Source organism: Carex rostrata, chromosome 14 (genome assembly GCF_964058835.1).
Source record: "Carex rostrata chromosome 14, lpCarRost1.2, whole genome shotgun sequence".
Classification (NCBI taxonomy): domain Eukaryota; kingdom Viridiplantae; phylum Streptophyta; class Magnoliopsida; order Poales; family Cyperaceae; genus Carex; species Carex rostrata.
In genome coordinates this window covers 8,550,022-8,563,303 of record NC_135931.1, presented here as the reverse complement: position 1 = coordinate 8,563,303, position 13,282 = coordinate 8,550,022, and the positions used below count along the sequence as shown (strand labels likewise).

Genomic DNA, 13,282 nt, shown 5'->3' with positions numbered 1-13,282 from the left:
CTTTTATATTCTCAGGTTGTAGATCTTCTCGTTAGCTTTCCAAAAAGTGGTCGCAATCCTAAATCGGAGTTACGAGTCAAAAGTTATGGCCGTTTTAAGTTCAGACTCAATTTTTGGCTGACTGCTACAGTGTATTGCGGACCGCAATAACTTTATTGCGGGCCGCAATAACTTTGCTGGAATAAAAGGGGCTCTGACTTGTTTGGTTGCAGGCCGCAATAACTCCATTCCGGGCCGCAATAAATGTTGGCAGAAGCTCATTTCTTCGTGCTAACTCACCTGTTTTGAGTCGTTAAGCTCCATAAACTTGATTACCTGTAGAACAAACATAACTAGGGCAGTAACTTGAACTTTTGGACATTTCTAACCTAATTAAACCTAATTTAAACTAATTTAACCAAAACTTGGCTTAATTTACATACCTAACCCTAGGTTTAAATAAATACAATTTTGGCTTATCAGTAAGTAACACATTTATTTAATTAAAAAATAAATTCGAGAATTAAGCATTTTCAAACACTAACAATATATTATTTGAAAGACATGAAACATTCAAACATAAAATCATTAAAGTTAGTTTGTAATAACAACTTAATTTAATATATGAACATGATGTACTAATTGAAAAAATTACATCAGTAAGTAAGAAAAATATATGATATATATATAATAAATGAATTAATCAATTAATTCAAAACAAGAAGAAAAAACATATATAAAAAAATTGAATGTATAGCCAAGTACAAATAAAATTGCAATACATGTTTATGAAATTTATTATCATACAGTTACAGGAAAAAAAAACAATGTAAACATAAATAATCACTGGAATAAACGAAAATAAATGGGAATAAACGGGAAAAAAACGGACGATCAAACGAGAATAAACGAAATAATTGGGAATAATCGAGAATAATCGGCCAATGAATCAGAAAAATTCACTAATAGACCTTCGATAAGTGTATTCATAACTGTTTGACAGTCATTAACAATTAAACATGCATATAATAGGCCGTTAAGTCCGTTTTTTTACAACACGGGTATATATAAAGGGTCCAAAAATTTATTCCGCCCCGGACCCCAAAATCTTCAGGACCGGCCCTGCAATTAGTACTAATCTTAAAAAAGAATTCAAATCCATTAGTAAACACTTATCTGTCTTTGAGTCTTCATAGATCCGCTCCTTAACAAAACAAAATCATAAACTAATATTTCGATTAAAAAGAAAAATCAAAAGTCAGTGTGTTGTAGCTTTATGAGTGTTGCAAACTTAATTCATGAGTTTTAATACTTTAAAAAAAAGATACTTCACTTAAACAATAAGTTCTTTAGCCATACACAGTCTACTTTTGTCGAACCATTCAATTGATATGAAATGGTCACAACATTCTTAGAGCATCTCCATACGACAACTCAAATGAGCTTTTAAATAATTGCAGATAATTTTTTAAAAGACTAAAGCCTTTAAAGTTTCTCAATTTTCACATTACTGAAATTAATCTCAGAGCTTCTATTAAATCACATCAGTAATAAATTAAAAAAGATTAACAATTTGAGCCAATCATTTAACTAGCATGTTTATCTTAATAAGAAACTTTCTTTTATAGTTTTTAAATAAGTAATTCTCCCACATCTCTGAAATCGTAATGGAAACGGTCACCTCATATTAGAAACTCTAATAATACCATAAATGAAGATGCTTTTATGACTGTTGCAAAATTCATAAATAAACATGCACATAAATTTTACTATCCAATATTTGAGCAACGAGTAGAACTACGATGTTCTTAAGTTCACCAATTTTTTTTTGGTAAACTTAAGTCTAAAATCCATCGACTCAGCTTTAAACGATGAATTCGAACCGTTGAAACCTGTCTACTTTACTAGTGATGCGTCTACATGTAAAGAATTTTAATTTTGAAATTAATTTTACTTAGAGTCAAGTGATAAAAAAAATGTTCAAAAAATGAATGCATTAAAATTAATTTATTAACCTTTTAATTTTGATCGCTTGACTTTATACTAAATTAATTTGAATGTTTAAAATTTTCACATGTAGACGCATCACTCGTAAAGTAGACGGGTTTCAACAATTCGAATTCATCATTTAAAGCTGATTTGATGAGTTTTAGATTTGAGTTAACCAAAAGCTTAATGAACTTAAAAACACCCTAATTCTACTCTTGAGCAACATAAAAAATGATTTTTATAGAGTCAAATATAAGATGATATACACACGGTATACACTATCAAACAGAAGAAATAATATTTATCTATTTACAATCAATCAATTAAAAGTTTGTATAACAATTGCATTCTCTCCCCTCTTGTTCTTTTTCGATTTCTCTCTTATAAAGTCAGGAGCAGATATAATCATATAGGAGTGTGGATGAATATAATTATTCTGTTTTTAAACAAAGCAGAGTTGTTTTTCTTTTTTCTTTTGTTTGTGTTGACGGAGTAATGTTTATTTTTCTTAGTTTTGCATTGATAGAGCAGGCGACAATATAAAAAAGAAGTTAGGAATGAGTTGCACATAAAAAAAAGAAAGAAATTGAATGGGCCGTGATCTCAAAGTAGGGCATTTTTTTTTAAAGATGGAGCAATAACTCAAACGTCAGTTCCCTGACAACTGGTTTTGAAAATTCAGAACATGGCAGTTGCCCCCGAAATTTTTATTAATAGGAAATATAATAAAAAAATATTCAGATTAGAGAACACTTTTAATTTTTTTTGAGATATAGGGAAAACGTTTTAATTTATCACGGCCTCTGGCCGTTATGACTTATCACGGCCAAGATTAGCACTAATTACCGCACTTAAAAAAAAAAAAAAAAAAAAAAAATTCATGGCCGTGATTGATAATCACGGCCAGCATATATGCCATATTAAATGGACAAACTCAGATCTCATTCTACACGGTCAAACTCAGATCTCATTCTACACGGTCAGATATTGCACTGGATTTGAATTCTGGCCGTGATTATCAATCACGGCCAGGAACTCTTTTTTTTTTTTTTTTTTTTAATAAGTGCGGTAATTAGTGTTAATCCTGGCCGTGATAAGCCATAACGGCCAGAGGCCGTGATAAATCAAAACGTTTTCCCTATATCTCGAAAAAAATCAAAAGTGTTCTCTAATCTGAATATTTTTTTAATATATTTCCTATTAATAAAAATTTCGGCAGTTGCCCACCCCTAAAAGGTTGAATGCACGCAAGTGCGCTCTTTGTTGAACCAGGTAAACAACCATAGTCAGATCTGATCAGATTGTTTTTCACCTCCACTCCCTTTTCTCGTGGAGCATAGCCTTATCGTCGACTAAATCCGAGTTACTTTTTTAGTTTTGACTAGCACTTAATATTTTCCTTGCTACACGTTAAGCTGTGTATTTTTTACCGCACATGATTCTGTTGAAAAATTGAATAGGATGATGATAAAAGAGTTTTTTTTTTTTTTTTTTCTAAAAAAATAATTGAAGAGAATAATACAGGCAAGCCGGTTGTCCCAACTGGGTCAGCCCAATTAGAATTCTCAGATTGGGCTAGGTATTGCAGGAAATGTCTAACAAGAGCCCAAAATACTTCCTCGTCTTGCTCTCTGTACTTCGCAGAAGTGTAAAACCCGTGCAAATGATTCTCAAGCGGATAGATCCTTGAACCCGCCATGGACATGGGAACCGCAAACCTGGACGTGCGTGACCTCCTTTCTACAGCCGGTGATCTCGATCCGTCATCGCCTCTCTCGGCGCCTGACCTTCGCCTCCTCATTGACCGCCTTCAAATCCATTCATCCCGTATCAAGGCACGAGCGCGCGCTTACCTCCTGTCTCATCGCCACGACCTCGCCTCCGCTCTTTCTCGCGCCGCAGACGCGTCGTCCGCCACTTCCTCACTTTCCGATTCCCTCTCTACTGCGCTCCAGCTCCTCACCGACCGCCCTCTGGACCTCGAGATCCGTGCCTTGGCTGATCAGATTGTTGCCACGAGGCGAGAGCTGCGGGAGAGAAAGGAGGCACTTGCCACAGTGACTGAGATCTCGCGGTTTCTTGATCGGATCCGGTTTGTGCGGGAGGGGACCCGATCAGAGAGAGTGGTTGAGGCGGCCAAAACTGTGTGCGAGTTGAGAAGTACATTCATTGTTCATAAGAAAGGGGATGACGAACCTTTGGTTTTTGACATGCTCAGGAATGAATGGAGAGAGTGCTTTGATGAGGTCAGTTATTTGATTTGTTCACGCATGTCCATTCTTCTTGTGATATTTTCATTTTATTGTGAATTATTAAATTCTAAGTTGAAACTTTTGAATTGGTGTAGTTACAAGGTGTTCTTGCGAAGAATGTGGAGGATTGTGTTAAGTACAATGAGGAGAAAAAGAAGTTAATAATTAGTTCACGTGGCTGTAAAGTAGAACTCTCTGTTGCTTTACAAGCTCTCGAGGTTAGTTTTATGGTTGTATATATTGTATCAGTGTAGGTGTATGCATTTACCAGGTATAATTTGAGCTGTTGAAGTGATTAAAATGTACATTATAGATTTCATGTCTATTTATTTGGGTTTCCTAATTGGTTTTCTGCATAGTTAGGCATTATTGATTTGTAGTTCCTTTATAGCGGTTATCTTAGCTTCGTTTTGTTTCATCTGAAAACGCAATATATGTGTTTGATTGACAAGACTGTGCCAGCTGTTTTTTAGACTTTTTTTTGCCTGCTAGTTCAAAAGAAATTCAAAATAAAAAACAAAAATTACTGTGCCAGCTGAGCCAGGTACTGAGGCCTTTTTGATAACAGCTGGTATATCTAAATATGCTACCTAAATCTGTTGCTCTTATGCCCATTTCTCCATCATAAATTACTTAGTGTACTAGTTGTGAAAATGGCTTTCTCGAAAGTGCCGAGCAAAGTTAACTTCCTCTGAAATTTGTTGTAGAATCATTCTCAGGGTCCCTATAAATAGTTTATACCATTTTTTAAAAAGAAACTGATCTTTACAACTCTCGCCGCTCATGGGTGGCAAACCTAAAGCCAAGCATTGCATATCGCATTTTTACACCCCCCAACGTTGGTGTTTTGGCCTTTTTAGTAAGCTCAGATATAGGATGATTATGCCCAAAAATATCTGATAGTCAATGAAAAGGTAGTAATAGACTTGAGTATTGTGCATGTGGTTCTGAGAGAAGGTCCATTTGTAATTTTATCATTTGCAAGGCATAACTTTTGAGGAAAGGAGTTGTCTTTATTTGGTTACAACAGAGTTGGCCTTTCTTTCACTATTCTGAATTCCAGTGAGCATTAGTATATATTGGTACCAGACTTGAGTTGGTTTTGTTGAAAACTCTGCATATATAATTTAAATTTAAACCCAACATTTTGTTCATATCTGTATGATACATATATGATGCAAATGAAAATTAGTGTTATTTATTTATAGTTTATATTGAATTATTTGAAATTTTCATTTGTCTGAATTTGATGACATTTGAGGCATTATCACATTGCACCTGAAAATTGCAGAATATTTGATATTATTGTATATATATATAAAAGGAGGAGGGTTCAAATGCACCCAAATTTTTGTGCACCCAAATGCACCCTATCTTTCAAATCATTTTTCTCCGTTTTTAAAGTCCGAATAGTCAATCCGAACCGTTAGATGCGATATATATATTAAGATGTGCTTGGAGACCAAATTTTACATTTTTTGGAATTTTTTTACTATTTATTAAGCCACTTTGAAAATCGCTGATTTTACATTTTCTGGACCATTGGATCAGCGATTTTCAAAGTGGTATAATAAATAGTAAAAAAATTCCAAAAAATATAAAATTTGGTCTCCAAGCACATCTTAATATATAGATCGCATCTAACGGTTTGGATTGACTATTTGGACTTTGAAAATGGAGAAAAATGATTTAAAAGATAGAGTGCATTTGGATGCACAAAAATTTGGGTGCATTTGAACCCTCCTCATATAAAAGAACACGTAAAATGTGGTTTGTGCCTTCGGAGCCTTTTCGATTTCATATAATAAATATTTGAAAGTGACTCGATCGCTTTAGATAATTACTCTATTGATGTTTTCGACAGATTCTTGATGTGTTGGACTATGGAATGGCAAAAGTTGCTGATTTGACGATCAAGCATGTTATTGCTCCGGTGATAACTAACATCTCAACTTCAGTTACTGAAGTGGTTAGTGAGGATGCTACTGAAAAAGGGGAGTCCATACTGCAAGTTGTTTCATCTGAAACTAGGGTAATTATTTTTATTCAACCTCCTAGTCATCTGTGCTTGGCTAGGGAACTAAAAGAAATGTGCAAAGAAACAAAAATGGCAACAACTTTGGTTTAAATTTCAATTGCCAGCTGGGACGCGGGCTCTCGTTTTTGTATTGAACATCATCAGACTGAAATTATATGAGAAAGGGTCATTTTAAGCTTAAGGGTATCTGTGTTTGATGTTGGCTCGCCTGACCAAATTCTCTATCCATTAAATCTTGTAAAGCAGAAAGAAAGATTCCACCAATAACAGTTCATTAATTTTAACAAGGTTCTCTCTGTGCAAGGAGATGGTGGGATAGACCAGCTTCTCCCAGGGCAGCTTTAACACCCATAATAACATAGTACATCACCTAAGTAAGATGTATTTATCACAAGCTATGGTATAAATAATGCCGTCTGTTGTCAGACCTATTGAAGTATAAGTGTATTGAAAACCTAACAGCAAACTTATGAGATAATTTGTGTTATGTTTAGACTTGAACAAGCTGTAAGATTGTTACCTTGATTCATTTTTTAAAGCTCAAACCCATAATAAGGTTGATATACAAGCAGTGAGTGCCTTTATTTTATAAACTTTTAACGTGTGAGCTACCTTCATTTAAGTTCATGTTTTCTTTTGATGATAAAAAGCTATTCTAACACTTCTTTTGGTAATCTTTTTGTAGCATTACGAGGATGGTTCCGTTTTGTATTCAAGGATCATCAACATCTTGAAATTTATTAACAAATCCATCTGCCTTAATAAAGGTACTTGGATGCAGTGCTTTGCTAAAATGACATGGTCAACAATAACCGACCTTATCATAACTAATTTCCTTTCAAAGGTTTGTTTAAAGTTCATTACATGTTTAATTGATATAAAAAAGCCACCTCAAGAAAGCATAAGCCAGATTCTTGTTCTTTCAGGCTATTCCTGATGTCCCATCAAAGATGATTGATTTTCAAGATATTATGAGAAATACTGCTGGGTTTGAGGAGGCTCTGAGAAAAATGCATTTCATCTCTGGTGATAATAAAGACCGAAAATTGAGCCAGTATGTAGATAACGTAGAAGTACACTTTGCTTCTAAGAAGAGAAATGAGCTCTTGGTTAAGGCTAGAAGTATACTCAAAGACTTTAGCTATGCTGATCCTCCTGTGAGTTTACTGTATTGTTTCTCAGATTCATTAATTATGCTGCAGCAGTTTCTTGTCAAATGTCGAAAGCACTTTTTTTTTTGTAGCTTGTGCTTATTTGTAGATGTCGCAAAGAAGCTGGTTGGGTTTAGTTTTGGTCTTGGGTCTTTCAAGGTGTCCGTCAATTTCGGGTCTGGGGTCCCTACCGTATCTCAATTTTGTTGGATTAATTTTTTGTTATAGTTATTGTATGTTCTTGTGATTCGGGTTTGGGTTAGTCGGATTATGGGTTCCTGTCTGTCATTTTTGGGTATTATGTTAGATTCTGATGAAATTGATTTGAAGTCGAGGTTGAGGCATTTTTTATTTGGGCATGATCAGGTTACTTATCAGGTTGAATTGGGTTTTGGGTCAGGTCAGTCTGCTTAGTGGTTGCTTGGGTTCAGTTCAGTTAGCTCAGAATTGCTATGTAGTTAATGGGTAGTTGATCTTGGTTCCTTTTGGCTGTGTTTAGGGTCACTGATTTTCACAAATATATAAAGAAGCCGAGTCCTTGTCCAGATTAAGCAGGCTTATTTGGTTTTTTTTTTAGGTTAGACTCTTCCAGATGCACTTTAGAACTAGGTCATTGTATGCTTAATTATGAGAATGCTGGAGCTCTTGATTAATACAGAATTGTTGTTGCTATCTTCGGTTAGTCTGAATGTTATCTTTTCATCTATTACTGTAAAATTTAATAGTACAAAATTGTATGGTAGGAATCTGGTACATCTGATTATGTGGTGGATATACTTTTGCAACAAGACCGGTGTTTTGTGTCCAAATCTGCCTTCCAGCTCATGAACCTGGTGCATGAGGCTCTAAGGGTATGCTGATTTGCAAGAAAGAGTATATCTTTGTTGTAATCTGAAAGTTCTCCTTTTTTAGTTCTCGAGTTCTCAAGATTTAATTTTTAAACTTCAGTGCAGGATGCTTGTTTGTCTTCTGCAAGAGTTTCAAAGGAATATTACAATGCTTCCAGGGATGTTTTACACTTGTACAAGGCTATTGTACCAGCTAAGGTATGCAGCACAAAGATACATTTCCTTGGACAAATTGAATTTTGGACGGCATTAAAATTCTCTGAAAAACATATACAACAGATTTTGATTTGAGGTTTTGTAGTATTAACCATCTAAAACGATTTTTCTTTGAGATTTGAGACTATATTATGTCTACACTACTGATCATAGGGGCCGAAGTCCTAAGCCCTACATCCTTGGCTTTGTGACTCCAGTTGGGTTTCATTTCTAGCCTACCCCAACTTGTGTGGCAATAAAGGCTTGGTTTGTTGTTGTATTTGAGACTTTGTAGTATTTAAAGTACTAGTTTGCTGCATTATAATGGAAGAAATCTAAATTTATACTGTGTTATGTTATTAGGTATCGAGATGTGGTATTTATAATTTGGACTTTGTGAAACTAGAAAAATAGATTTTCCAAAAAAAATACTGCTATTTGATTTATCTTCTGCTTTATTTCACTTGCACATTAATCCGTTAAATGACTACCCTGCCCTTTAATGCCACTAAACACTGATTTTTTTTTTTTTTTTTATAATAAACTACCATAAAATTTACTGCAGAAGGTACTGACAATAATACGTTCTACTTGTTGGTACTGACAATACATTCTACTTGTTGTACAGTATTAAAAAGAAATTTTAATAACAGCAATGCAAATTAGCTGCAGTGTTATTTTGTTGGGACATCTAATATAGCGCAACAATTTTTCTCTTTTAATTGTATGCTTGAAGCTAGAGAAGCAGCTAAGTAGCATCACCCAAGTGGCAATCATTGTTCATAACGACTTCTACTATTTGTCCCAGGAAGTTCTTGGACTTGCTTTTCAGGTACATTTTTATTTATTATTTTTCTAAGTTCTCAATATTTTTTGGCCAAAATTTAGCGGAAAAAATCCCAAGATAAGAAACAAGGAGACTAATATTTTTCCAAGAAAATGTTAGTTGTGCTTTAATTTCAAGAATATGAACTGAAGCGAACACAGCCCCAAAATGAGGCAGTCAATGTCCTAACTGAACTAGAACAACCAAAACTAACTATGAATGAGAGAGAACTTAGAAAATAATCAACTGATGTTATATTCTTTGGTTCAGTACCGTGCAGATTTTCCAAGCGGCCTCCAAAACCATGCCACATTTGTTGACCTGGCCCCAAATTTGTATGAGGTTTCAGAGGACATATTGGAAAGGCAGATTCAACTTGTTCTTTCTTTCTTAAAAGAGGTATTTTCCCTTTTAACTTTTGGTTATCTGCTATCTAGAATTCCTTCTCTTTTTATCAAAACACCTGTAGTCCTGACACACCTAACCCTACTCAGGTACAATAGAGATTTAAGTCCAACTAAATGGATGCTGAAATTAGTCGTTGCCTGCTGTTCTTATACAGTTCCGTACCCAAGAGTGTATCCTGGTCTTATATAAACCAGGCCTAATCTATATTTTTGTCTGTCTAATGCATTAGTAATTGAATTTCTCCTCTTGTGATAACATTTTACATCATTTGCATAACTTAGTTGTGTGCTTGTTTCCCTGGGAGACTGGGACTGTTCTTGAATAGATTGAATGACATTCAGGTTGATGTTATTACAGGCTATAGATTGTGCTGGCGGCTTTCAGAACACACACCTATCACTACAGTACGAATCGGCGAAGTTCAGCATAGAGCAGGTGTCTTGATTATTCTTATTAAGTTGCAATATAATCTTTAAGCCGATCTGTTTGCGTTATGTCTGATGCTCTTTCTCTTTAGATTGTGTTCAACTTAGAGAAGGTGCGTATAATGTGGGAACCATGCATGGCTGCGTCTACCTACAGGAGATGTATGCATACAATATTGGATTTTGTGTTCTCTAAAATCACAGCTGACATGCTTGCACTGGATGATATTGCTGCAGAAGAAACATTTCAGGTCTTTATTTTCTTTTTTTGAATTTTATTTGTAAAAGAAGTACCATACTTTTTTCTATATATCTACCGATGAAACCTTGCAAAATCAGCAGATCTTTATCAGAATTATTCATTATTAATATGGCGGAATATTGGGAGCTGTATTTCAGCTAACTTGATCATATTTTATGGTTTGTCTCTGTTTCTCTACCTGGAATCAGAATAGTAATAGCTGAATAGGAGGTGTGGTCTATAGTTTTGAATTGGAAGCTTGTGATGATCAACTATTATTACGTGCCATTGCAGTTACAAAGTTTGATTCACTTGGCGCTTGAAAACATGACCTCTTTGTTTGGATCTCTCACCACAGCAGTTGATGAGATGATACCATCTCTAAGGAAGCTGCGCAAATTAGCAGGTGCGTTCTCAGAAGGTCCACTGCCAATCTGGCACCATCAATGAACTGTAATTGGTGGATATACCGGTGCTATTATTGTATGGTTCATGCTTCAATGTACCTTATCTTTTTGATGTTTGTGTGTGTGGAGGAAGGTTGGGACGGTTCTAGTTGAGTAAAAAGACATTTGTTGCTTTCTTAAAAAATATATACATGTATGGTCCTTCCAAGTTACAAGCAGTCCTGTATCTTGAGGTTAGAATTATTCGGTATGGTCCTTACAAGCCATTTTTGTGATTTTGGTCCTTTAGGATTTTTTAGAACCAACAAATGTCTGATAATATATTATTACATATTTCTTAAAAAACTTTTAGCATGAATAGATGTGATGTTTTTCTCTTTAGAAAGCATATGGGCACTTCATTTACAAATAGATACTTATTTGCTATGTGAGGACCAAAACTTGTACCAGATTCAATTACTAATGCATCAGACAGTTATTATTTACAGGACCAAAATTTTAGTAAAATTTAATACATTTTGCAGCAATTGTCTGAACATGTAAGGATCATTTGTTTTATGGTCACTTTTGCTTTTGTTGAAGCTGGTACAGGTGTTGCAATCCTTGGCCTGTGATTCTTGACCATTTTATTAATGAAGATTTGGACTCATTTGAAATTTTCTTCTTCTTTTGTTGTAGACTTGTTTGATATGTCACTGAAATCCATCACTTCGGCATGGGAAAATGGTGAACTGTTTCTGTGTGGCTTTACATCCTCTGAGGTACATTTTCGGAGTCATTTGTTTTGTTATCTGTATTAGCTGGCTTATGTCCTGTATGCCTAGCCCAACAAGCCTTAGTTGATGACTTCAGAAAAATGAAAGAAAAGAAATAGCAGGAAAGATAATGAACATGCACCTTACAATGGTGATGCCAGTTCATGCTGCTACTGTACTTTGGGCAAAACAGTAATAAAAAGTCGGAACCAGATATGCCAATCCTGAATTGGATAGAATTTTTTTCTAAGACCACAATCTCTTTGAAGTCTGGTGTGGGTTCCTGTTTGCTGTTGAAACTCACTTGTTATAACTTGTCTCGAAGGAATCATTTGTAGCAGGACAATTTGAAATTGTATCTTTGTTCTTATTGATGATTTCCAAGTTCTTTTATTGATCTTTTGTCTCCTTTTTTTACTTGTTCTCGTGGCTGATAATATTTTTTTAAATCTTGAACAATGTGCAGGTAGAGAGTTTCGTCAAAGCAATTTTTGCAGATTCAAATCTAAGGAATGAATGTTTGTTGAGGATTGAAGAATTTACTTTTACATAGTTGGAATTATGAAAGAAATAGTGAGTTTTGGATGATTGGCTGATTTTTTTTTTTCCTATCAGAATTTATTGCAACCTGGCACGTTTGAGGATGTAAATTAGTGGGCTGGAATATAATCTTATTCTTAATTAAACCAAAGCACATTGAAATTTGGGAGGTTGAAATTATAATTTGTAGTATGAATATAGGTATAATTCTTCAAACAACTAAGAAATTTAATTAGATTTGAAATCTTTCTTCTTTCTTTTTTGGGTGGGTGGGGGGCTGGACTGTAGCCCTCCCTGTCCCTTCCCTGTAAAGCTCAGCTCCTGAATTTGTACATGAGTATTGCTTTGGCATCACCATCATTTATTTAAAGTCATACTTTGCACGATATTTGGAATGATAATTTTCTGGAGTTATTGCGTATAGATGGCTTGTTTCATATCAGCAATTACCCTGGTTTTTCCGTTATTTATTATCCTTCTGAAATTAGTTTGGATAATTTCAGAATTGAGACTCCGAATTTGCTACATTGTTTGTGGGGGGAAGAAAGGTGGTCAAAGGCTATGGTCGCCTCTAGCAGGTGTTGAATGAATGAAATGCCCACATCGATAGTAGGTTTTTTTCTTCTGTAATTTTGCTTTTCTTTATTTGCATAAATGTGAGTAACGAAAGTAAGATTAAACAGAGTTAAATGATAAGATAGTGGATAAAACTCCTCCCCTACATGGCTAGTTGGAAAGACTTGACCTCGGCTTTGGAGCCGAGGCTTAACACCAGTCCAAGTGTCGGACATCAATTATGAATATGAAAAAAAAAATCAATTATGAATATGAAAAAAAAATCTCATAGAAAGTACCAAACGAACTTCATTAAAGATAAGAGGAAGGACGAGAAAAGATGCTTGTTGGCAGGGACAGTCATAATTTCACGTTATTTTGGGTAAATGTGAACGAAGGTTAATCATATAAAAGTTTTATGCTGTGTAAGAAGATCAATTTTACAGTATTCATAGTATTTTTTTTTTATTCTAAACTGTATACAAAATCATGTATGATCAATACAAAATTTTTGAAAATAAATACATGTCAATTCATTATACTTGAATCTGCTAATGCTTGCTGGACATCAAAGGACATAAGCACCAGATAAAATTAGGTGGGAGATAAAATTGTGCAGGGAGACTGAAGTCATGGCATATTAGAAACTGTTATCAATATAGGTACTGGAGTA

General features: G+C 34.7%; 1 protein-coding gene across 1 annotated transcript; it reads left to right on the top strand.

Moving 5' to 3' along the window:
* Window positions 1-3,596: 3,596 nt before the first annotated feature.
* On the top strand, window positions 3,597-12,270 carry ATZW10 (centromere/kinetochore protein, putative (ZW10)). Its single transcript, XM_078314506.1, has 14 exons — window positions 3,597-4,214; window positions 4,316-4,438; window positions 6,085-6,252; window positions 6,944-7,102; window positions 7,185-7,415; window positions 8,153-8,260; window positions 8,363-8,455; window positions 9,189-9,284; window positions 9,549-9,677; window positions 10,044-10,121; window positions 10,204-10,362; window positions 10,647-10,758; window positions 11,438-11,520; window positions 11,981-12,270. Exons 1-14 carry the CDS (start codon window positions 3,666-3,668, stop codon window positions 12,065-12,067), a joined length of 2,175 nt encoding a protein of 724 aa, XP_078170632.1. The 5' UTR covers window positions 3,597-3,665; the 3' UTR covers window positions 12,068-12,270.
* Window positions 12,271-13,282: the final 1,012 nt, after the last annotated feature.

Bases quoted from the DNA above. Each gene is read 5' to 3' on its own strand.
- ATZW10 (XM_078314506.1), top strand. From the start codon at position 3,666: ATGGACATGGGAACCGCAAACCTGGACGTGCGTGACCTCCTTTCTACA. The intron at 8,261-8,362 runs GTATGCTGATTT...ACTTCAGTGCAG, and splicing joins TGGTGCATGAGGCTCTAAGG to GATGCTTGTTTGTCTTCTGC. The intron at 11,521-11,980 runs GTACATTTTCGG...AACAATGTGCAG, and splicing joins GTGGCTTTACATCCTCTGAG to GTAGAGAGTTTCGTCAAAGC.